At 44.2% G+C, this 26499-nt stretch overlaps 1 protein-coding gene across 4 annotated transcripts in view; it reads right to left on the reverse strand.

The window, feature by feature from the left end:
• klhl22 (kelch-like family member 22) overlaps positions 1 to 26499 on the reverse strand; it is a 106274-nt gene continuing 79775 nt past the window's right edge. For 3 of the 4 annotated variants that reach the window (XM_063031719.1, XM_063031720.1, XM_063031721.1), the window contains 2 exons: positions 14864 to 15097; positions 1 to 9629 (listed from right to left, as the gene is read on the reverse strand). In XM_063031719.1, coding sequence (XP_062887789.1) covers positions 9252 to 9629; positions 14864 to 15097 — 612 coding nt within the window. In that variant the 3' untranslated portion in view covers positions 1 to 9251. The remainder of the gene's footprint in view (positions 9630 to 14863; positions 15098 to 26499) is intronic. The other variant, XM_063031722.1, reaches the window with a different exon arrangement.

The following is a 26499-nucleotide window of genomic DNA, read 5'->3' on the forward strand; positions in this document are numbered from 1 at the left end:
CACCCAACCCCACCTGATAATGCAGTCTGGATTTCTCATTGATGGAGAAGGATGTTAGCTGGACTACACCAGATTTTACCCAGTGCCACACTAACCTAATCCAGATAAAGAACACTGGCCAAAATGACTCCACATCACAAAGCCAACGGATGAGGCAGTGGCCCACCTGGCCTACCGAGAAATCTCTCATCATTAACAGCTGATGTTGCTAAGTTTTCTGTACTCTGGCCAAAACCTGGCAGAGCATGGCTGACAATTACCTACCCAGCAAGATGGTCTTCAAATTGCAAGCTGTTTTGAGTTTATCTGTGGCAGTGATCAGGGAGTCAATCTACTCACTAGATGAGAACTGCATCTGGGAAAGCTGGTCTTCCTTTTCCTTCAAGGTGTGAAACACACTATGTAAAGCATTCACTGCAGAATCAGGAAGTGGTCAGTGAGCTTGTACACAAAGCTGATTGCCTTCTCTGCTAACCCACCATGAAGGCAGATCAGGTTTAGTTTCATGTTAGCAGAGTTTAGATAAAAACAATGATAGCTGACCACATTGAGTAGATGCACAGCATCAAGGCAGAGAACAGATATGTTGAAGCCCTTCCTTCGATCATCTTTAACTTTTTAAACTGATCTATGAACATGCCAACCTCAGAAAAGCAAGTATGCAGACCATCACTGCTTAGAAAGACATACATTTCTCTCGCACTTCTTCTGAATACAGGACATTCCAAACTTCTTCACAGCTAATGGAACCTCTGCAGGAATACAGTGGATCCAGTGGGGTAGAATTGTCAACATTTTGGATTGACACCCTGTATCAGAAATTTTCCAAATGTCTCTGATGTTCATAAAGTCAATTCTTTCTTGGCATGATTGTCCCAGCCTTTGGCTAATTTCTTGGTTGCTTCACAGCCTGGGTTTGCTGTGGATCAAGTGAGGTAGATGTTAAATTCATAGTAACCTTGGAAGATCTGAGAAAACTTGTGATACGAATTATTGAAAGATGTTCTAAGGGGCTGGATATATTTGGATAGACAGGGTCTGATTAGGGATAGTCAATGGGGTTTTGTGCTGAAGGGTCATATCAAACCAGTCTTGAAGAGTTTTTCCAAAGATGTTAGCAGGAAACTTAATGAAGCCAATGGATGATGTCTACGTGGAAGGCCCTTGACAAGGTTGGATTTGATATTGGCTTTGCGGGAAAAGCCAGAGTTGTGGTAGATGGTTGCCTCTCTGACTGCAGGCCTGCGACTGTGGTGGTGTGCTGCAAGAATAGCAGCTGGGCCTGTAGTTGTTTGTCATTATCAACAACCTGGATAATAATGTCATAAACTGGATCATCAAATTTTCAGACGACACTAAAATTAGGGTGTAATAGGCAATGAGGAAGGCTATAAAAGCTTGCAGTGAGATCTGGAAAATGGCAGATGGAATTTAATACATACAAGTGTGAGGTGTTGTACTTTGGAAGGACAAACCAAGGTTAGGGCACTGAGGAGTGCAATGCAACAAAGCGATCTGGGAGCACAGATCCATGACTTCTTGGAAGTGGCATCACAAGTAAATAGGATTTGAGACCTTTTCGCACATTGGCCTTCACAAATCAAAGTATTGAGTACATGAATGTTGAAATTGTGTAAGATGTTGTTGAGGCCTAATTTGGAGTATTGTGTGCAGTTCTGGTCACTACTGACAGGAAAGATATCAATAAGATTGAAAAAATACCAAGAAAATGTATAGCAACACACACAAAATGCTGGAGGAACTCAGCAGGCCAGGCAGCATCTATGGAAAGTGTACAGTCAACGTTTTGGCCCGAAGACCTTTGCATGTGTCTTGGATTTCCAGCATCTGCAGATTTTCTCTTGTTCGTGAAAGAAAATATATAAATGCCTTCAAAATCCTGAAGGAAATCAGCAGGCCAGGCAGCATGAAGAGTTCTTCCAGTAGTTTGTGTGTGTGTTGCTGGATTTCCAGCATCTAAATTTTCTCTTGTGTGTTATGTTGCTGGGACTTAAGTTGTAGGGCAAGGTTGAATAGTTCAGGACTTTATTCCCTGGAGCGTAGGACAATGAGGGAAGATTTTATAAAGGTATCCAATCTTGGTATCATCCGCAAACTTACCCACCCATCTACATTTTCATCCGGGTCATTTATATACATCATAATCAGCAGAGATCCCAACACAGATTTGTGCAAAACACCACCAGTTACAGACCTCCAGCTCAAGTATGTCCCTTCAACCACTACCCAATGTCTTCTTTGCGCCAGTTTTGAATCCAAGCAGCCAATTCGTGGGGAACCCCATGCATCTTAATCTTCTCGATTAGACTCTCACGCGGGACTTTGTCAAACGCCTTTTTAAAATCCATGCAGACAACATCCACTGCCCTACCCTCATCAATCCCTCTCGTCACCTTGTCAAGAAATCAAGCTGGTAAGACACGACCTGCCCCGCACAAAGCCATGCTGCCTCTCCCTAATCACGACACGGGTTTCCAAATGCTCAGGTATCCTATCCCTAAATATTTTCTCCAGCAATTTCCCTACAACTGATGTGAGACTTGCCTATCTTTAGTTCCCAGGATTTTCCCTTCTTTAAATAGAGGTACATTGGATACTCACCAGTCCTCCAGGACACAAAGGTACTGGTCAGGGTCCCAGCAATCTCTCGTCTCCTTTAATAACCTGTGGTAAATCCCATCAGGCCCTGGGTACTTATCCACCTTAATATGTAATAGGAGACCCAACACTTCCTCCTCCCCAACCTCTAAATAAGAACATAAGAAATAGGAGCAGGAGTAGGCCATCCAGCCCATCGAGCCTGCCCCGCCATTCAGTAAGATCATGGCTAATCTGTCTGTAAACTCAGCTCCACCTACCTGCCTTTTCCCCATAGCTCTTAATTCCCCTACTATGTAAAAACCTATCTATCTCAAATATATTTCGTGAAGAAGCCTCAACTGCTTCCCTGGGCATAGAATTCCACAGATTCACCACTCCCTGGGAAAAAAGTTTCTCATCTCCATTCTAAACCTTCTCCCCTGAATCTCGAGGCAATGTCCCCTAGTTACAGTCTCACCTACCAATGGAAACAACTTTCCTACTTGTATCTTATCTAAACCTTTCAGAATTTTGTATGTTTCTGTAAGATCTCCTCTCATTCTTCTGAATTCCAGAGAGTATAGTCCCAGGCCACTGAATGCCTCCTCACAGGTTAACCCGTTCATCCCTGGAATCAACCTGGTGAACCTCCTCTGCACTGTCTCCAAAGCCAGTATATCCTTCCTCGAGTATGGAGACCAGAACTGCACACAGTACTCCAGGTACAGTCCCTGTATAGTTGCAGCATGACCTCCCTGCTCTTGAATTCAATCTGTCTAGCAATGAATGCCAACATTCCGTTTGCTGCCTTAATAACCTGTTGTACCTGCAAGCCACCCTTCTGCGATTCATGCACAAGCACTCCCAAGTCCCTCTGCACAACAGCATGCTGCAATCTTTCACCAGCCAAGGTCTGGCAGATGAAATACAACGTTGGTAAATGTGAGATCATCCACTTTGGAAGGAATAATAGAAGAGCAGATGATCTCGCATTTACCAACGTCGTATTCCATCTGCCAGACTTTGGCCCACTCACTGTAACCCATCTATATCCCTCTGCAGACTCTCCACAATATCTGTATAATTTACTTTTCCACTCAGTTTAGTGTCATCAGCAAATTTTGCTACGCTACACTCAGTCCCCTCTTCCAAATCATCAATGTAAATGGTAAACAGCTGTGGGTCCAGCACTGACCCCTGTGGCACCCCACTCACCACTGACTGCCAACCGGAGAAACACCCATTTATACCAACTCTCTGCCTTCTATTGGTTAACCAATCCACTATCCATGTCAATACACTTTCTCCAACTCCATGCATCCGTATCTTATTTGTAAGTCTCTTGTGCAGCACCTTATCAAACGCCTTCTGGAAATCCAAGTATACGGCATCCACTGCACTCATTATGTCCCCAAAGAACTCCAGTAAGTTTGCCAAACAGGACCTGTGCTTTCTGAATCCATGCTGCATCTGTCTAATGGAACTACTCCTTTCTAAATGTTTCGCTATTTCTTAATGACAACTTCAAGCATTTTCCGACTACAGATTAAGCTAACTGGCTTATAGTTGCCCGTCTTTTGCCTACATCCTTTTTTAAAAAGTAGCATAATACTTGCTGTCTCCCAATCCGCTGGGACCTGCCCAGAGCCTAGAAAATTTTGGTAAATGATTACCAACACGTCTAATCTCTACCAATTCCCTTAGCACCCTAGGATGCATCCCATCAGGGCCAGGGGACTTATCTACCTTTAGGCCCTTTAGTTTGCTCATCACTATTCTTTAGTGACAGTGATTTTATCAAGGTCCTCGCCTCCCATTTCATCAATAACATCATTCTTGTGCATATTAGACGTGTCCTCCACAGTGAAGACCGACACAAAATAGTCGTTCAATGCCTCAGCCATTTCCTTATCACCCAATATCAATTTCCCCTTGTCTTCCAATGGACCTACACTGACTTTAGCCACCCTCTTCTGCTTTATATATTTATAAAAACTTTTGCTGTTTTTATATTTTGTGCTAATTTACTTTGATACACTTATCTTCCCTTTTCTAATTTCTTGGTTAGTTGTTCTTTGTTGCTTTTTAAAGTTTTCCCAATCCTCCAGTCTCCCACTACTCTTTGAGACTTTGTACACGAGCTTTTAATTTGATACTATCTTTTATGTCCTTAGTTATCCAAGGCTGGCTCTCCCCACACTTACTGTCCTTACTTTTGACTGGAATATACTTCTGTTGAGCACTGTGAAAAATCTCTTTGAAAGTATTCCACTGTTCTTCAACTGTCCTACCAAATAGCCTGTGCTCCCAATCCACATTAGCCAATTCCTCCCTCATCCTGTTGTTGTCTCCCTTGTTCAAGCATAATACACTAGTTTTAGATCTATTTCATTCTCCATCTGTATGCAAAATTCAATCATACTATGATCACTTTCCAAGAGGATCCCTGACAAGAAGATTATTAATCTTAACTGTCTCAATGCACAGGACTAGATCTAGGATAGCATTTTCCTTTGTAGGTTCACTAACATGCTGCTCAAGAAAGCCATCACGGATGCATTCTATGAAGTCCTCCTCAAAACTTCCTTGACCAATCTGATTCACCCAATCTACGTGGAAGTTAAAATCCCCCATGATAACTGCCGTTCCGTTCTTACAAGCCTCAGTTATTTCTTGGTTAATCGCCTCTTCCACTGCAATATTTTTATTAGGTGGCCTATAGACAACTCCCACCAGTGATTTTCCCCCCCCCATTACGATTCTTAATCTCTACCCAGATGGACTCAACATTCTGCTCCGTAGGTCTTATATCGCCCTGATCTCATCCTTAATTAAGAGCACCACCCCATTTCCTTTGCCTTCCTGCCCATCTTTTCTCTATTTATATACATATTTATATACTCGGCACTGATCTCCTAGTCCTCCATACCCCTTTCCTTAAGTACTTTGCTTCAGTATTTACTAAGTACCTCACTCACACTCTCTGCATCCAAGAAAATTTTCCTCCTTTATCCTTGTGTGGTCCTACCTGCTCCCTAATCCTACTTGCCAAGGACTTTTCATGACCCCTCCTGGCTTTCCTAATTCCCTCCTTTAGTTCTTTTCTGGCTTCTTTATACCCATGTGCTCCATTTGATCCGAACTGCCAAAGCTTTACATAGTTTTCAATTTTCTTCTTGACCTCTCTGGACATCCAAGGTTCTCTTTATCTTTTCATCCCTGTCCTTTCTTCTTTACACACTTTTCCTGTGCTCTATCCAATGAACTTTAAACACCCTCCACATGTCTGATCTGTACTTGCCAGAAAAAAGGTGTTCCCAATTACTGTAATTCCTTGGTTCCTGCCTAATGCCCTTATTTGCCTGACTTCAAATTAAAACTCTCCTGCAAGGACCATACCAATCCCTTTCTGTAGCTATCCTAAAGACCAGAAGTTGTAGTCTCCCGCTGAAAGGTCAGTCACCTGGCCAGGCTCATTACCCATCAGCAGGTCCAGTACAGACCTCCTCCTTGTTGGACCAACTACATCTTGATTTAATAAACCCTCCTGGATACTGTTAAATTCTGCCTCACCCTAATCTGTTCAATGTCCCAGAGGCTATTGGGGGTGTCTGTAGTACAATCCTATCAGTGTGATTGCAACCTTACTATTCCTGAGTTCCACCCAAATGGACTCGGTGCCTGACCTCTCCATGTCTTCACTGCCTGCAACTGTGATTAGTAGTGGCCCCCGACCCCCCGATCTTTTCGAAAACTTTGAAAACCTGGTACATTAATCACAGATTCCTGCCCCTCTCTCAGCCAAGTTTCTGTAATGGCCACAATATCGTAGTTCTATGTACTGATCCACGTTCTCAGTTCATCATCTTTACTCGTAATACTCCTAGCAAAGGAAAAAACACACTTCAAACTGTCCAATCCATCATACCTGTTATTTCAGTTTTGCCTTTCAATACTTTCCCTGACATCTACCTTCCTGTCCAATCCTTCCTTTACTGACCTGGAGCTCTGTTTCCCAGCTCCCTGCAAAACTAGTTTAAACCCTCCTGAGTAGCATTAGCAAACATTAGCTAACTCCTTCACTCAGGGTGGTGTGAGTGTGGAACAAGATGCCAACAGAACTGGTGGATGTTTGTTTGATTTCAACATTAAAGGATAGATGGGGTATGGATGGGGATGGCTAAGGTTCAAATGGACCAGATGAGCTGAATGACCTGTTTCTGTGCTGTAGTGCTCGATGACTCAGAAAAGCACCTGCAAATTAGAACATGGCAAAATCTCTCAAACTGTAATAAGAAAAATGACGAAATGGGGGAGGAATAAGCACTTGCATAAAAGCTCCTATCCTTTAAAGTGCAACAGGACATTTCTCCTTCGCCTGTTGGAGGGGTCCCCTCTTCCCCTCTTACAGAGCTCCTAGGGTATTCCCCAGCACTGCTGTTGGATGGGTTCCTGCCACCACTGTACAGGTTCCCATTCCCACCTCTCTAGCAGCTGGGAAACAAACAGCTTAGAGAGCACAAATAATGAGCCAGATTGAAAATCTATGCAAAGTACAAAGTTTTGTTATTTGTATTTCATGCAGCAATGAATTGACATTGTAAAATTAATGAGTGCAGGTTTTAATGTCACAAAACTTCAATGCTCTGGAGGACAAGTGTACTCAAACTCCAGAAAAGGTTCCATGATTTGACGATTTCCATCAAATGTTATTCCAGTTATCTTCAGTGCCTTATTGCCAGTTTAATCCTTGATAAACTTTAACAAGCTCTTTCCAAGGAAACAACCCTAGATTGGTGGACTATACCATCGCAGCCAGCACTGCAGCTGTTGGAACACAGCAGGGTGTCTGTCTGACAGTCTGCATATTGGGCTGTCACCCTGCAGCAGAAATTTTGGAAAATGTCCTGATGTTCATAAAGTCAATATTCTTGTCATGATTGCCCCAGACTTTGGCTAACAATTTCTTGGTTGCTTCACAGGTTTGCAACACAAGTTACAAGTGAGGTAAACATTAAATTCATACCAACCATGGAGGATCAAGGAAATGCTGAAGATTTTTAGCAGTGGATCTCCTTTAGGGTCACTCTTGGACACTAGGAATCTTGAAGTAAGCGTGATTGATGCACTCTGTGATTAGATGCAGTTCACTGTCAATAAATTGGTTAATACAACACACCTTGGTAACATGCATTCATATGCATCTTGACTGGAAGCACATTCCTAGGCACTTCGCAGATGCAAGGCAAACACATAGGACAAGTCACAAGGAGACTTGAGAGACTAACTCTACATCAACCCTCAAACTTTAAAAGTGAGCATCAAGGTTAGTTACTGATTCTTCTTTCATGTTTAGGGGCAATGGCAGGGTATCTGGGTCAAACACAGCCAATCTCACCACTGCACTGGAAAACCAGATGATGGCCGATTGTGTAAAGTGCAGTCCTCCTCAGAGGAGTGAAGTATAAAAAATAAACTGAATTAAATAAAAACAACCTGCAATTCTATCATGTGTAATAAAACCTCCAAACCACTGTATAGCCAGGGAGATGATGAAATGCAGCAAACTCCTGTCAGCTGCCCTCACTGCCTAGAGCTTAGAGTCAAGCATGTTTTTTCACACTCTGACATAATGATAAATTCCCCATCCACACACAAACTTGCGTCAAGTGGCTGATATCATAATGAATATTACTGCCGTACCCAGTACAACCAGGTGAACTTCAGGTACAAGCAAGAATGTGGGTCACAGTATTGGGAGTAGCTCCCCTGCTCTTGGAAGTAGCTACAGATCATTCCCATCCAACTGTTAGGTAAATGGTTTTCTCTTTCCTGAGACAAATCAAGCCTTAATCCACCTGGCAAATGGCCTCTCTGGCTGCAACAGACAGATCACTTATATCTGTTCAATTCTTTGGAGTGGGTCTTCAACCTACTAGTTTATCACTCAGGAGCAAAAGCGCTAGTGCTGTGCCACAATTAGCATGGAGAGGCCCCACCTGGAATTTTCTAATGGGCGGAGAAGGAAAACTGAGCAGAGGAACTCCACAATATGGATATGAGGGAAGACAAAGAACATGGAATGAAGTCTAGCTCCCGTACAGTGAAACTGCAAGGAGATACTTCAGAGAAGAACCATCTAGAGCAGAGTGAACCGATGAGTGGGAAGGAAGTGCAAGGGAGAGACTAAGATGCAGAGAGAAATGAGGAAATGTAAGTCTCCTCAATGATGAACTGGCAGTGTGCACACAGTCCCAGGAGTATTCCTTGTGATGTATTGAGCTTTGAAACTGATGATTAGTCTCCACAGTTTTGCTGGGATGAAAGATACAAGATCCGATTGAGGGAGTATTTATTAACCAGCACGATGACTGAAGCAGATTCTGATGTAATAATCTTCCTGCACACCTGCATTCTGTCAAAATTGGTTTCTCAGCAATAATCAGTTCAATAGGATAATAGTGCAGGCGAGGCAGGGAGAGAAGCATATGTATTCCTGCAGACTAACCTCCCTCAGCAGGCAAGGTCTACTCAGTGTGTTGACAACCCAGATTCTTCAAGAGCAGTTAAGAACATGAGGAGGAGAAAAGGGAGCGGGTGAATATCCACAGAATCAGAGTAGTTGACAGTTCTGGCACCTTAACCTGACTTCAGTCTTCACTGGAACTGAGCTCCTCGAAGTCAGAAAGCCCAACCACTTCAGGAAGCATGTAGGCACGGCGGCGGCAAACTCGCTGGGCTGGCTTTTGTGGTGTGGGATTTGCCCAGTCCTCCACCAGCCTCCTTGGGAGAGTAAGGACACAGCAGGACATGCCCGAATTGGCACATTCAATGTCAGGAGCTTCCTCCCAGCAGTGATCTGTCACATTGTATATGTGCACATAGTCTGTGCGTGTGTAGCGGTCATGTGACCTCCCACCCAAGACGTATATTTTGTTGTCCAGGATGGCGATACCTGGCTCCCCATGGCCAAAGGGCATTTCGGATACTGTTGACCACTGGTCCCGCTCAATGTTGTAACAGGAAACCTGCATCATAAGAACCAGGAGAAACATAATAAAAGATGATACCAATGAGCACAGAGCAAAGGGATGCATGATCTCAACTTAAGGGCCAATGCCATGAACTATGTGTGATTCGCCTACAATTCGTATTTAGAAAGTACCCTAAGGTACCTCACAGAAACAGTATTTAATAAAATGGACCATGTCAGCAGATGTTATGGATGGTGTCCAAATGTCTGGCCAAAGGACCATGCTTTAATTACAAAGAAAAGGGAGTTTGGCTGGAGAAGGGATAGCAGAGTTCTAAGTAAATACATTATCAAAGTACATACACGTCACCATATACAACCCCAAGATTCCTTTTCTTGCCAGCATACCAATAAACACAACAGAATCAATGAAAGACCACAACCAACAAGACCCCAGAGTTGAAGGACAGCTGCCAATGGTGAACCAGCTGGAGTTTTATAAATGACTTGGATGTGGAAGCGGAAGGGTGCGTTAGTAAGTTTGCAGAGACACAAATGTTGGTGTTGCGGATAGTGCAGAAGGTTATAGGTTATGGAACACTGATAGGATGCAGAGCTGTGCTGAGAAGTAGCAGATGGAGTTCAATCTGGAGAAGTGCAAAGTTATACACTTTGGAAGGTCAACCTTGAAAGCAAAGTACAGGATAATGTAAGGATTCTTAGTGTGGAGGAACAGGGATTTTGTGTTCCACAGATCCCTCAAAGTTGCTGTGCAATTTGATAGCAAACAACAGGAATTCTGCAGCTGCTGGAAATTCAAGCAACACACATAAAAGTTGCTGGTGAACGCAGCAGGCCAGGCGGCATCTCTAGGAAGAAGTACAGTCGACGTTTCAGGCCGAGACCCTTCGTCAGGACTAACTGAAGGAAGAGTTAGTAAGGGATTTGAGAGGGGGAGGGGGAGATCCAAAATGATAGGAGAAGACAGGAGGGGGAGGGATGGAGCCAAGAGCTGGACAGGTGATTGGCAAAAGGGATACGAGAGGATCATGGGACAGGAGGTCCGGGAAGAAAGACAAGGGGGGGGGGGACCCAGAGGATGGGCAAAGGGTATATTCAGAGGGACAGACGGAGAAAAAGGAGAGTGAGAGAAAGAATGTGTGTATAAAAATAAGTAACAGATGGGGTACGAGGGGGAGGTGGGGCCTTAGCGGAAGTTAGAGAAATCGATGTTCATGCCATCAGGTTGGAGGATACCCAGACGGAATATAAGGTGTTGTTCCTCCAACCTGAGTGTGGCTTCATCTTTACAGTAGAGGAGGCCGTGGAGACATCAGAATGGGAATGGGATGTGGAATTAAAATGTGTTCCATGGTCGTTGCTGGAGTCCGGGTTTTGAATATGCCCTGGAGGTGTTGGAGCCGGTGAGATCAATGGCAGTGATATACTGCGTCCGGTGCTCCCGATGTAGCCTTCTATATATTGGCCAGACCCGACGCAGACTGGGAGACTGCTTTGCTGAACATCTACGGTCTGTCCGCCAGAGAAAGCAGGATCTCCCAGTGGCCACACATTTTAATTCCACATCCCATTCCCATTCTGACATGTCTATCCACGGCCTCCTCTGCTGTAAAGATGAAGCCACACTCAGGTTGGAGGAACAACACCTTATATTCCGTCTGGGTAGCCTCCAACCTGATGACACGAACATCGACTTCTCTAACTTCCGCGAGGCCCCACCTCTCCCTCGTACCCCATCTGTTACTTATTTTTATGCACACATTCTTTCTCTCACTCTCCTTTTTCTCCCTCTGTCCCTCTGAATATACCTCTTGCCCATCCTCTGGGTCCCCCCCCCCTTGTCTTTCTTCCCGGACCTCCTGTCCCATGATCCTCTCGTATCCCTTTTGCCAATCACCTGTCCAGCTCTTGGCTCCATCACTCCCCCTCCTGTCTTCTCCTATCATTTTGGATCTCCCCCTCCCCCTCCAACTTTCAAATCTCTTACTCAATCTTCCTTCAGTTAGTCCTGACGAAGGGTCTCGGCCTGAAACGTCGACTGTACCTCTTCCTGGAGATGCTGCCTGGCCTGCTGCGTTCACCAGCAACTTTTATGTGTGTTGCTTGTGCAATTTGATAGGGTGATTAAGAAGGTGTATTGCCTTCGATAGTTGGGAGATTGAGTTCAAGAGCCGCAAGATAATGTTGCAGTTCTAAAAACTATGGTTAGACCGCACTTACAATATTGTGTTCAGTTCTGGTTGCCTCATTATAGGGCGGTTGGGGCATTTTTAGTGGGGGTGCAGAGAAGGTTTACTAGTATGCTTCTGGGATTAGAGAGAATTTTTTTGAGGATAGATTAAATGAGCTGGGGCATTTCTGTTTGGAACAAAGAATGAGAGGTCTCTTAATGGAGGTGTACAGGATGATAAGAAGCATAGATAGGGTATCCAGCCAGTGCCTCTTCAGGGTGGCAATGACTAATACAAGAGGACATAATTTTAGGTGATTGGAGGACAGTCAGAGGTAGGTTTTTATACTCAGAGTGTTAAGTATGTGAGGCAGATACATTAGAACATTTAGATAAGCACATGGATGATAGATTACTGGAGGGCTATGTGAGAAGGAAGGATTAGATGTTCTTACAGTAGGTTTAAAGGTCAACACAATATCATAGGCTGAAGAGCCTGTACTGTTCTATGCAGCAGAAGGCAAAACCATCCTCAAAGAGGGTTGTTGTGGTGGGAGATTTGAATTTTCCCAATATTGATTGGCATCTCCCTCGAGCAAGGGGTTTAGATGGGGTGGAGTTTGTTAGGTGTGTTCAGGAAGGTTTCTTGACACAATATGTAGATAAGCCTACAAGAGGAGAGACTGTACTTGATCTGGTATTCAGAAATGAACCTGGTCATGTGTCAGGTCTCTCAGTGGGAGAGCATTTTTGAGATAGTGATCACAATTCTATCTCCTTTACCATAGCATTGGAGAGGAACAGGAGCAGACAAATTAGGAAAGCATTTAATTGGAGAAAAGGGAAATATGAAGCTATCAGGCAGGAACTTGGAAGCATAAACTAGGAACAGATGTTCTTAGGGAAATGAACGGAAGAAATGTGGCAAATGATTAGGGGATATTTGCGTAGTGTTCTGCATAGGTACGTTCCAGTGAGACAGGGAAAGGTCGGTAGGGTATAGGAACCGTGGTGTGTAAAGGCTGATGAAAATGTAGTCGAGAAGAAAAGGTTCAAAAAACTAGGCAATGATAGAGATCTAGAAGATTATAAGGCTAGGAGGAAGGAGCTTAAGAATGAAATTAGGAGAGCCAGAAGGGGCCATGAGAAGGCCTTGGCGGGCAGGATTAAGGAAAACCCCAAGGCATTCTAGAAGTATGTGAAGAGCAAGAGGATAAGACGTGAGAGAATAGGACCAATGAAGTGTAACAGTGGAAAGGTGTGTATGGAACCGGAGGAGATAGCAGAGATACTTAATGAATACTTTGCTTCAGTATTCACTACGGAAGATCTTGGCAATTGTAGGGATGACTTGCAGAGGACTGAAAAGCTTGAGCATATAGACGTTAAGAAAGAGGATGTGCTGGAGGTTTTGGATAGCATCAAGTTGAATAAGTCTCTGGGACTGGACGAGAAGTACCCCAGGCTACTGTGGGAGGTGAGGGAGGAGATTGCTGAGCCTCTGGCAATGATCTTTGCATCATCAAAGGGGACGGGAGAGGTTACGGAAGGTGGAGGGTTGCAGATATTGTTCTCTTATTCAAGAAAGGGAATAGAGACAGCCCAGGTAATTATAGACCAGTGAGTCTTACTTCAGTGGTTGGTAAATTGATGTAGAAGATCCTGAGAGGCAGGATTTATGAACATTTCGAGAGGTATTATATGGTAAGGAATAGTCAGCTTGGCTTTGTCAAAGGCAGGTCGAGCCTGACTGAATTTTTGAGGATGTGATTAAACACATTGATGAAGGTAGAGCAGTAGATGTAGTGTATATGGATTTCAACAAGGCATTTGATAAGGTACCTCATGCAAGGCTTATTGAGAAAGTAAGGAGGCATGGGATCCAAGGGGACATTGCTTTGTGGATCCAGAATTGGCTTGCCCACAGAAGGCAAAGAGTGGTTGTAGACAGTTATATTCTGCATGGAGGTCAGTGACCAGTGATGTGCCTTAGGTATCTGTTCTGGGACCCCTACTTTCTGTGATTTTTACAAATGACCTGGATGAGGAACTGCAGGGATGGGTTAGTAAATTTGCTGATGACACAAAGGTTGGGGGTGTTGTGGATAGTGTGGAGGGCTGTCAGAGGTTACAGCGGGACATTGATAGGATGCAAAACTGGGCTGAGAAGTCGCAGATGAGTGTGAAGTGGTTCATTTTGGTAGGTCAAATATGATGGGAGATTATAGTATTAATGGTAAGACTCTTGGCAATGTGGAGGATCAGGGGGATCTTGGGGCCCGAGTCCATAGGCCACTCAAAGCTGCTACACAGGTTGACTCTGTGGTTAAGAAGGCATACGGTGCATTGGCCTCCATCAACCGTGAGATTGAGTTTAAGAGCTGAGGTAATGTTACAGCTATATAGGACCTTGGTCAGACTGCAATTTGAAACTGCACTTTCAGTTCTGGTCACCTCACTACAGGAAGGATGTGGAAAATATAGCAAGGTTGCAGAGGAGATTTACAAAGATGTTGCCTGGATTAGGGAGCATGCCTTATGAGAATAGGTTGAGTGAACTCAGCCTTTTCTCCTTGGAGTGTCAGGATGAGAGGTGACCTGATAGATGTGTATAAGATGATGAGAGGCATTGATCATGTGGATAGTTAGAGGCTTTTCCCCAGGGCTGAAATGGCTAGCACGAGAGGGCACAGTTTTAAGGTGCTTGGAAGTAGGTACAGAGGAGATGTCAGGGTTAAGTTTTTTTACGCAGAGAGTGGTGAGTGCGTGGAATGGGCTGCCAGCAACGGTGGTGGAGATAGATACGATAGGGTATTTTAAGAGACTCCTGGATAGGTACATGGAGCTTAGAAAAATAGAGGGCTATGGTAATTTCTAAAGTAAGTACATGTTCGGCACAGCATTGTTTCTTGAAGGGCCTGTACTGTGCTGTAGGTTTTCTATGTTTCTATAAAAGTGGGTTTTGAGGGGTCTGAAACATCTTTCCACTAGTACATGGATTTAAATTGTATTTACACCCAGAGCAAGAGACAAATATCAAATTCCTACCATTGTCATCCCAAGATGGAAGGAATTTCTCTGCTGTCTCAAGAACTCACCTGCATCACATCCTGCCTGTACCCATTGGCATTGTTACTGCCGCCCAGAAGGTAAAGGTGGCCGTGGACTGCAGCCATTCCATGCCAGGCTCGTTCTACTGGGGCATCAGCCCTTCCTTCCCACTGGTTTGACTCTGGGTGGTAACAGTGCATCTCCTTCAAATAATTTCTACCACTTCTCCCACAGGCTACGTATATCTTTCCCGCATGTGCTGCTCCAGCGTGTGCATATACCTAACAGAAGAGAAAAAGATGTCAGATTATCTGAATGTGAACCAAGTCAAACAAGACAATTTTGTTTGCTGCACTTGTATCTGGATCACTGATTCTTCAGCCCCAACCACATATCTCACAGGATACAGACTAACAGTACATGTACTAGTCGCTAACCCAGGTAACAGCATAACATTCCCACCCACCCTAAGGGAGATCAACATCTCCTCCCAGACCACAGCCAAGCCCATAGTTTAAACATCCGTCTCTTTAACACTAACCTCAGATCTTCCTCATTCAGCCCCTTTTCAAGCCCTGTTGATGAGGCATTAGTGAAAATTGACACTGTATCAGGCACTCACACTCAACACTGCAGACACTGAGACACTGCACATGCTCAGACACAAGCAGGCTGCAACAAAGCAGGACGAAAGAGCAGCTGGATGCTGGATTTAGGAGAATGAGGTTTACACAATCTATGAGGATTCAGCTGTGGACTACAGTAGTTGAATTCACACAAAAACAAGCTCATGTACAGTACACAAAAATACTCATGACTTGAGAATGCAGAGTTTATACATAAACATAGAAAACCTACAGCACAATACAGGCCCTTCGGCCCACAAAGCTGTTATGAACATGTTCTTACTTAGAACTACCTAGAGTTACCATAGCCCTCTATTTTTCTAAGCTCCATGTATTCATCCAGGGGTCTCTAAAAAGACTCTATCGTTTCCGCCTCTACCACCTTCGCCGACAGACCATTCCACACTCTCACCGCTCTCTGTGTAAAAAAAAAACTTGCCGCTGACATCGCCTCTGTACCTACTTCCAAGTACCTTAAAACTATGCCCTCTTGTGCTAGCCATTTCAGCCCAGGGAAAAAGCCTCTGACTATCCACACGATCAATGCCTTTCATTATCTTGTACACCTCTATCAGGTCACCTCTCATCCTCCATTGCTACAAGGAAAAAAAGCCGAGTTCACTCAACCATTCTCATAAGTCATGCTCCCCAATCCAGGCAACATCCTTGTAAATCTCCTCTGCACCCTTTCTATGGTTTCCACATCCTTCCATACAAGTGCGGTCTTGCCAGGGTCCTATATAGCTGCAACATTACCTCTCGGCTCTTAAACTCAATCCCATGGTTGATGAAGGCCAATGTGCCATATGTTTTCTTAACCACAGAGTCAACCTGCGCAGCAGCTTTGAGTATCCTATGCACTCAGACACCAAGATCCCTCTGGTTCTCCACACTGCCAAGCATCTTGCTATTAATGCTATATTCTAACATCATACTTAACCTTCCAAACTGAACCACCTCACACTTACCGGGGTTGAACTCCATCTGCCACTTCTCAGCCTAGTTTTGCATCCTATCAATGTCCCGCCGTAACCCCTGGCAGCCCTCCACACTATCCACAACACCCCCAACCTCTGTATAACCATATAACAATTACAGCACGGAAACAGGCAATCTCGGCCCTCTAGTCCATGCCGAACGCTTACTCTTACCTAGTCCCACCGACCTGCACTCAGCCCATAACCCTCCATTCCTTTCCTGTCCATATAGCTATGCAATTTTACTTTAAATAACAATATCGAACTTGCCTCTACCACTTCTACTGGAAGCTCGTTCCACACCCTACCACTCTCTGAGTAAAGAAGTTCCCCCTCATGTTACACCTAAACTTTTACCCTTTAACTCTCAACTCATGTCCTCTTGTTTGAATCTCCCCTACTCTCAATGGAAAAAGCCTATCCACGTCAACTCTATCTATCCCCCTCATAATTTTAAATACCTCTATCGAGTCCCCTCTCAACTTTCTACGCTCCAAAGAATAAAGACCCAACTTGTTCAACCTTTCTCTGTAGCTTAGATGCTGAAATCCAGGTAACATTCTAGCAAATCTTCTTTGTACTCTCTCTATTTTGTTGACCTATTTCCTATAATTCGGTGACCAGAACTGTACACAATACTCCAAATTTGGCTTTACCAATGCCTTGTACAATTTTAACATTACATCCCAACTCCTATACTCAATGCTCTGATTTATAAAGGCCAGCATACCAAAAGCTTTCTTCACCACCCTATCCACATGAGATTCCACCTTCAGGGAACTATGCACCATTATTCCTAGATTCCTCTGTTCTACAGCATTCTTCAATGCCCTACCATTTACCATGTATGTCCTATTTTGATTAGTCCTACCAAAATGTAGCATCTCACATTTATCAGCATTAAACTCCATCTGCCACTCTAACTAGCCTAAATCTCTCTGCAAGCTTTGAAAACCTACTTCATTATCCACAACGCCACCTATCTTAGTATCATCTGCAAACTTACTAATCCAATTTACCACCCCATCATCCAGATCATTAATATATATGACAAACAACATTGGACCCAGTACAGATCCCTGAGGCACACCACTAGTCACCAGCCTCCAATCTGACAAACAGTTATCCACCACTACTCTCTAGCATCTCTCATCCAGCCACTGCTGAATCCATTTTACTACTTCAATATTAATACCTAACGACTGAATCTTCCTAACTAACCTTCCATGTGGAACCTTGTCAAAGGCCTTACTGAAGTCCATATAGACAACATCCACCGCTTTACCCTTGTCAACTTTCCTGGTAACCTCTTCAAAAAATTCAATAAGATTTGTCAAACATGACCTTCCACGCACAAATCCATGTTGACTGTTCCTAATCAGACCCTGTCTATCCAAATAATTATATATACCACCTCTAAGAATACTTTCCATCAATTTACCCACCACTGACGTCAAACTCACAGGCCGATAATTTAGAACCCTTTTAAACAATGGAAAAACATGAGCAATACACCAATCCTCCAGCACCACCCCCATTTCTAATGACATTTGAAATATTTCTGTCACAGTCCCTGCTACTTCTACACTAATTTCCCTCAAGGTCCTAGGGAATATCCTGTCAGGACCCAGAGACTTATCCACTTTTATATTCCTTAAAAGTGCCAGTACTTCCTCTTCTTTAATCATCATAGTTTACGTAACTTCCCTACCTGTTTCCCTTACCATACACAAATCAATATCCTTCTCCTTAGTGAATACCAAAGGAAAGAAATTGTTCAAAATCTCCCCCATCACTTTTGGTTCCACACATAGCTGTCCACTCTGATTCTCTAAGGGACCAATTTTATCCCTCACTATCCTTTTGCTATTAATATAACTGTAGAAACCCTTTGGATATATTTTCACCTTACTTGCCAAAGCAACCTCTTTTAGCTTTTCTAATTTCTTTCTTAAGATTCTTTTTACATTTTTTATATTCCTCGAGCACCTCATTTACTCCATGCTGCCTATATTTATTGTAGATATCCCTCTTTTTCCGAACCAAGTTTCCAATATCCCTTGAAAACCATGGTTCTCTCAAACTTTTAACCTTTCCTTTCAACCTAACAGGAACATAAAGATTGTGTACCCTCAAAATTTCACCTTTAAATGACCTCCATTCTCTATTACATCCTTCCCATAAAACAAATTGTCCCAATCCACTCCTTCTAAATCCTTTCGCATCTCCTCAAAGTTAGCCTTTCTCCAATCAAAAATCTCAACCCTGGTTCCAGACCTATCCTTCTCCTTAATTATATTGAAACTAATGACATTGTGATCACTGGACCCAAAGTGCTCCCTAACACATACCTCCGTCACCTGACCTATCTCATTCCCTAACAGGAGATCCAACACTGCCCCTTCTCTAGTTGGTACCTCTATGTATTGCTCCAAAAAACTATCTTGCACACATTTGACAAACTCCAAACCATCCAGCCCTTTTACAGTATGGGCTTCCCAGTCTACGTATGGAAAATTAAAATCTCCCACAATCACAACCTTGTGCTTACTACAAATATCTGCTAGCTCCTTAAAAATTTGCTCCTCCACTTCTCGCTCCCCATTAGGTGGTTTATAATACACCCCTCTATAATAATTTGTGTCATCAGCAAACTTACTAACCCATCCTTCCACTTCCTCATCCAGGTCATTTATAAAAATCACAAAGAGTAAGGGTCCGAGAACAGATCCCTGAGACACACTACTGGTTACCGACCTCCATGCAATATATGACCCATCTACAACCACTCTGCCTTCTGTGGGCAAGCCAGTTCTGGATCCACAAAGCAATGTCCCCACAGATCCCATGCCTCCTTACTTTCTCAATAAGCCTTGCATAGGGTACCTTATCAAATGCCTTGCTAAATTCCATATACACTACATCTACAGCTCTACCCTCATCAATGTGTTTAATCACATCCTCAAAAATTCAATCAGGCTTGTAAGGCACGACCTGCCTTTGACAAAACCATGCTGACTATTCCTAATCAAGTTATGCCTCTCCAAATGTTCATAAATCTTGCCTCTTAGGATCTTCTCCATCAACTTACCAACCACTGAAGTAAGACTCACTGGTCTATAATTTCCTGGGCTATCTCTACTCCCTTTCTTGAATAAGGGAAGAATATCCGCAACCCTCCAATCCTCCGGAACCTCTCCCATCCCCACTGATGATGCAAAGATCACTGCCAGAGGCTCAGCAATCTCCTCCCTCCCTTCCCACAGTAGCCTGGGGTACATCCCGTCCGTTCCCAGTGACTTATCCAACTAACACACATCAAAGTTGCTGGTGAACGCATCTCTAGGAAGAGGTACAGTCGACATTTCAGGCCGAGACCCTTCGTCAGGACTAACTGAAGGAAGAGTTAGTAAGAGATTAGAAAGTTGGAGGGGGAGGGGGAGATCCAAAATGATAGGAGAAGACAGGAGGGGGAGGGACGGAGCCAAGAGCTGGACAGGTGATTGGCAAAGGGGATACGACAGGATCATGGGACAGGAGGTCCGGGAAGAAAGACAAGGAGGGGGGACCCAGAGGATGGGCAAGGGGTATAGTCAGAGGGACAGAGGGAGAAAAAGGAGAGTGAGAGAAAGAATGTGTGTATAAAAATAAATAACAGATGGGGTATGAGGGGGAGGTGGGGCATTAGCGGAAGTTGGAGAAGTCGATGTTCATGCCATCAGGTTGGAGGCTACCCAGACGGAATATAAGGTGTTGTTCCTCCAACCTGAGTGTGGCTTCATCTTTACAGCAGAGGAGGCCGTGGACAGACATGTCAGAATGGGAATGGGATGTGTAATTAAAATGTGTGGCCACCGGGAGATCCTGCTTTCTCTGGCGGACAGAGCGTAGGTGTTCAGCAAAGCGGTCTCCCAGTCTGCGTCGGGTCTCGCCAATATATAGAAGCCCACATTGGGAGCACCGGATGCAGTATATCACCCCAGCCAACTCACAGGTGAAGTGTCGCCTCACCTGGAAGGACTGTTTGGGGCCCTGAATGGTGGTGAGGGAGGAAGTGTAAGGGCATGTGTAGCACTTGTTCCGCTTACAAGGATATGTGCCAGGAGGGAGATCAGTGGGGAGGGATAGGGGGGACGAATGGACAAGGGAGTCGCGTAGGGAGCGATCCCTGCGGAAAGCGGGGGGGGGGGGAGGGAAAGATGTGCTTACTGGTAGGATCCCGTTGGAGGTGGCGGAAGTTACAGAGAATAATATGTTGGACCCGGAGGTTGGTGGGGTGGTAGGTGAGGACCAGGGGAACCCTATTCCTAGTGGGGTGGCGGGAGGATGGAGTGAGAGCAGATGTACGTGAAATGGGGGAGGTGCGTTTGAGAGCAGAGTTGATAGTGAAGGAAGGGAAGCCCCTTTCCTTAAAAAAGGAGGACATCTCCCTTGTCCTAGAATGAAAAGCCTCATCCTGAGAGCAGATGTGGCGGAGACGGAGGAATTGCGAGAAGGGGATGGCGTTTTTGCAAGAGACAGGGTGAGAAGAGGACTTATCCAACTTGATGCTTTCCAAAAGCTCCAGCACATCCTCTTCCTTAATATCTATGTGCTTAAGCTTTTTAGTCTGCTGCAAGTCATCCCTACAATCGCCAAGATCCTTTTCTGTAGTGAATACTGAAGCATATTCCTGTCAGAATATAAGGCAAGGCTGATAGGTTTAAGGAACCTTGGATTTCAAGGGATTTTGAGGCCTTGGTACATAGCAGATATAGGTAGTTCTTGAGGAGTATAAGAAATGTAAGTGAATACTTAAGAAGGACGTCAGCCAGTCTGAACAGCGAAAAGAGTTTAAAAGACATTTATTCTTTCAGTGGTTTGATCGAGGCATGACATCAGCCAGTTAGAATAGCAAAAAATGTTTAAAAAGAAGACAGCTTTATAGAGTGGTTGACAGAGTAGAGGGAGAAGAGTAGGAAGGTTTTGGCTCAACAGGGCTTTGGCGATAACGGGTCGAGGTGAGGTAAGTTCCCTATATAGAATAGAGACAGGAAGTATATGTGGGAGGCCGGTTTTCTGTGCGCGGTGTCAGATATGGGAGGTCCGGGAGACTCCCAGCCTCCTGGACGGTCACATCTGCGCCAAGTATGTCCAGCTGCAGCTCCTTGGGACGGCGTTACAGAACTGGAAATGCAGCTCGATGAGGCTAAGGCTAAGGCTTTGCTAAGGCTTTTGGGGAGAGTTTAAACTAGAACTGCTGGGGCGTGGCAACCAAACTGAAGAGACGGAAGAAGGGGCGGTTGGCTCACAAATAGAGAAAGCTTGTAGACAGTGCGAGAGGGAGGATAGGCAGGTGATAGATGCGCTCAGACCAATGGTTTGAGATATGTCTATTTTAATGCAAGGAATATTATGAACAAAGGGAAGTGGAGCGTGGATCAGTACTTGGAGCTATGATATTGTGGCCATTACAGAGATTTGGATGGCTCAGGGGCAGGAATGGTTACTTAAGAGTTCCAGGCTTTAGATGTTTCAGAAAGGATAGGGAGGGAGGCAAAAGAGGTGGGGTATGCACTGCTGATCAGACATAGTGTCATGGCTGCAGAAAAGGAGGAAGTCATGGAGGAATTGTCTACTGAGTCTCTGCAGGTGGAGGCTAGGAACAGGAAGTGGTCAATAACTCTACTGGGTATTTTTTTATAGACCACCCAATGTAATAGGGACATCAAGGAGCAGATAGGGGGACAGATTCTGGAAAGGTGTAATAATAACAGGGTTGTTGTGGTGGGAGATTTTAATTTCCCAACTATTGATTGGCATCTCCCTGGAGCGAGGGTTCAGGAAGGTTTCTTGACACAATATGTAGATTAGCCTACAAGAGGAGAGGCTGTATTTGATCTGGTATTGGGAAATGAACCTGGTCAGGTGTCAGATCTCTCAGTAGGAGAGCTTTTTGGAGATAGTGATCACAATTCTGTCTCCTTTACCATAGCATTGGAGAGGGACAGGAACAGAGTAGTTAGGAAAGTGTTTAATTGCAGTAAGGGGAAATATGAAGCTATCAGGCAGGAACTTGGAAGCATAAATTGGGAACAGATGTTCTCGGGGAAATATACAGCAGAAATGTGGCAAATATTCAGAGGATATTTGTGTGACATTCTGTATAGGTACGTTCCAATGAGACGGAGAAAGGACGATAAGGTACAGGAACCACAGTGTACAAGAGCTGTTGAAAATGTAGTCAAGAAGAAAAGAAACACTTATGAAAGGTTCAAAAAACTAGGTAATGATAGAGATCTAGAAGATGATAAGGCTAGCAGGAAGGAGTTTAAGAATGAAATTAGGAGAGCCAGAAGGGGCCATGAGAAGGCCTTGGTGAGCAGGATTAAGGAAAACCCCAAGTATGTAAAGAGCAAGAGGATAAGACATGAAAGAATAGGACCAATGAAGTGTGTCAGTGGAAAAGTGTGTGGAACATGAGGAGATAGCAGAGGTAGTTAATGAATACTTTGCTTCAGTATTCACTACGGAAAGGATCTTGGCAATTGTAGGGATGACTTACAGTGGACTGAAAAGCTTGAGCATATAGACATTAAGAAAGAGGATGCGCTGGGGCTCTTGGAAAGCATCAAGTTGGATAAGTCACCGGAAATTGCTGAGCCTCTGGCGATGATCTTTGCATCATCAATGGGGACAGGAGAGGTTCCGGAGGATTGGAGGGTTGCAGATGTTGTTCCCTTATTCTAGAAAGGGAGTAGAGTTAGCCCAGGAAATTATAGACCACTGAGTCTTACTTCAGTGGTTAGTAAGTTGATGGAAAAGATCCTGAGAAGCAGGATTTATGAACATTTGGAGAGGCATAATGTGATTAGGAATAGTCAGCATGGCTTTCTCAAAGGCAGGTCGTGTCTTACAAGCCTGATTGAATTTTTTGAGGATGTGACTAAACACACTGATGAAGGTAAGAACAGTAGATAATAGACAATAGGTGCAGGAGTAGGCCATTCAGCCCTTCGAGCCTGCACTGCCATTCAATGTGATCATGGCTGATTATTCACAATCAGTACCCTGTTCCTGCCTTCTCCCCATATCCCTTGACTCCACTATCTTTAAGAGTTCTAACTCTTTCTTGAAAGCATCCAGAGAATTGGTCTCCACTGCCCTCTGAGGCAGAGCATTCCACATATCCACGACTCTCTGTGTGAAAAAGTTTTTCCTCAACTCCGTTCTAAATGGCCTACCCCTTATTCTTAAACTGTGGCCTATGGTTCTGGACTCCCCCAACATCGGGAACATGTTTCCTGCCTCTAGCGTGTCCAATCCCTTAATAATCTTGTATTTTTCAATCAGATCCCCTCTCATCCTTCTAAATTCCAGTGTATACAAGCCCAGTCGCTCCAACCTTTCAACATATGACAGTCCCGCCATCCCAGGAATTACCCTCGTGACCTACGCTGCACTCCCTCAATAGCTAGAATGTCCTTCCTCAAATTTGGAGACCAAAACTGCACACAATACTCCAGGTGTGGTCTCACCAGGGCTCTGTACAACTGCAGAAGGACCTCTTCGCTCCTATACTCAACTCTCCTTGTTATGAAGGCCAGTATACCATTAGCTTTCTTCACTGCCTGCTGTACCTGCATGCTTACTTTCAGTGACTGATGAACAAGGACACCTAGATCTCGTTGTACTTCCCCTTTTCCTAACTTGACACCATTCAGATAGCAATCTGCCTTCCTGTTCTTGCTACCAAAGTGGATAACCTCACATTTATCCACATTAAACTGCATCTGCTCACTCACCCAACCTGTCCAAGTCACCCTGCATTCTCATAACATCCTCCTCACATTTCACACTATCACCCAGCTTTGTGTCATCTGCAAATTTGCTAATGTTACTTTTAATTCCCTCATCTAAATCATTAATGTATATTGTAAATAGCTGCGGTCCTAGAACTGAGCCTTCACTCTTTGTTTCCTATCTGCCAACCAATTTTCTATCCGTCAGTACCCTACCCCCAATACCATGTGCTCTAATTTTGCCCACTAATCTACTATGTAGAACCTTATCAAAGGCTTTCTGAAATATGAGAATAGATGTAGTGTATATTGATTTTAGCAAGGCATAAGGTACCCCATGCAAGGCTTATTGAGAAAGTAAGGAGGCATGGGATCCAAGGGGACATTGCTTTGTGGATCCAGAATTGGCTTGCTCACAGAAGGCAAAGAGTGGTTGTAGACGGGTCATATTCTGCATGGAGGTCGGTGCAAGTGGTGTACCTCAGGGATCTGTTCTGAGACCCCTACTCTTTGTGATTTTTACAAATGACCTGGATGAGGAAGTGGAGGGAAGGGTTAGTAAATTTGCTGATGACACAAAGTTTGGAGGTGTTGTGGATAGCGTGGAGGGCTGTCAGAGGTTACAGCGGGACATTGATAGGATGCCAAACTGGGCTGAGATGTGGCAGATGGAGTTCAACCCAAATAAGTGTGAGGTGGTTCATTTTGATATGTCAAATATCATGGCAGAATATAGTATTAATGGTGAGACTCTTGGAAGTGTGGAGGATCAGAGGGATCTTGGGATCCGAGTCCAAAGGACACTCAAAGCTGCTACACAACTTGACTCAGTGGTTAAGAAGGAATACGGTGCATTGCTTTCATCAACCGTGGGATTGAGTTTAGGAGCCGAAAGGTAATGTTGTAGCTCTACAGGACCCTGGTCAGATCACATTTGGAGTACTGTGCTCAGTTCTGGTCGCCTCACTACAGAAAGGATGTGGAAACTATCAAAAGAGTGCACTTTTTACAAGGATGTTGCCTGGACTGGGGAACATGCTTTATGAGAATAGGTTGAGTGAACTTGGCCTTTTCTCTTTGGAGCGACAAAGGATGAGAGGTGACCTGATAGAGATGTATAAGTTGATGACAGAGATTGATCGTGTGGATAGTCAGAGGCTTTTTCCCATGGCTGAAATGGCTAACATGAGAGGGCACAGTTTTAAGGTGCTTCGAAGTAGATACAGAGGAGATGTTAGGGGTAAGTTTTTTACGCAGAGAGTGGTTACTGCATGGAATGGGCTGCCGGTGACTGTGGTGGTGGCGGATAGGGTCTTTTTGAGAGACTCCTGGATAGGCACATGGAGTTTACAAAAATAGTGGGCTATGGGTAACCCAAGGTAATTTCTAAAATAAGTACGTTTGGCACAGCACTGTGTGCTGAAGGGCCTGTATTGTGCTGCAGGTTTTCTTTGTTTTCTAAGGAAATCATGAGGGCTAAAGAAATTGAGGTTGCTCTAGCATACAAGGTAAAGGAGAATCTCAAGGATATCCACAGGGAGACAAAATTGGGCCTCTTGAAGAGCGCCACAGTAGTGTAGCAGTAAGCACAATACTAGTACTGGAGGAACATTGTATCATTTCTTAATGCATGCATTTCTAAATGACAATAAACGAGGACTGAGTGTCCTCATAATCTAATCTAATCTAATTAAGCTCAGTTTGCCAGAGTTTAGAGCTCAATTCCAGCGCTGTCTAAAAGGAGTTTGTACGTTCTCCGTCATGACCACATTGGTTTCCTCCATTTCAAAGACGTACCGGTTAGTAGGTTAATTCATCATTGTGATTAGGTTAGGGTTGCTGGATGGCACAGCTCGTTGGGGCCAGAGAACCTGTTCTGCGCTGAATCTCTAAATAAAAATATATTTTAAAGATGGTCACGATGGTCATCTATGCATTGCACTGAAAAATCCGGGGTAGATGGACACAGAGCCCATCGAACTGAGGGAAAACAGTAGTGAGGTCATGGAACATATAAGGACTACATAGAAGGGGGTGATAATGTCTTGAGTCAAATTAAGGTGGATAAGTCGCTGGAGCTTGACAAGGTGTTCCCTCGGACATTTAGGGAGGCTTGTGCAGAAATTGCAGGCACCCTCACAGGGGTGTTTAAAGTGTCCTTAGCCATGGATGTGGCGCGGAGGATTGAATATAGATCATGTTCCATTTTTTAACAAAGGTTCTAAGAATAAACCATGAAATTATAAGGCAGTGATCCTGACGTCAGTAGTAGGTAGGTTACTGGAAGGTATTCTAAGGG

Source organism: Mobula hypostoma, chromosome 23 (genome assembly GCF_963921235.1).
Source record: "Mobula hypostoma chromosome 23, sMobHyp1.1, whole genome shotgun sequence".
NCBI lineage: Eukaryota > Metazoa > Chordata > Chondrichthyes > Myliobatiformes > Myliobatidae > Mobula > Mobula hypostoma.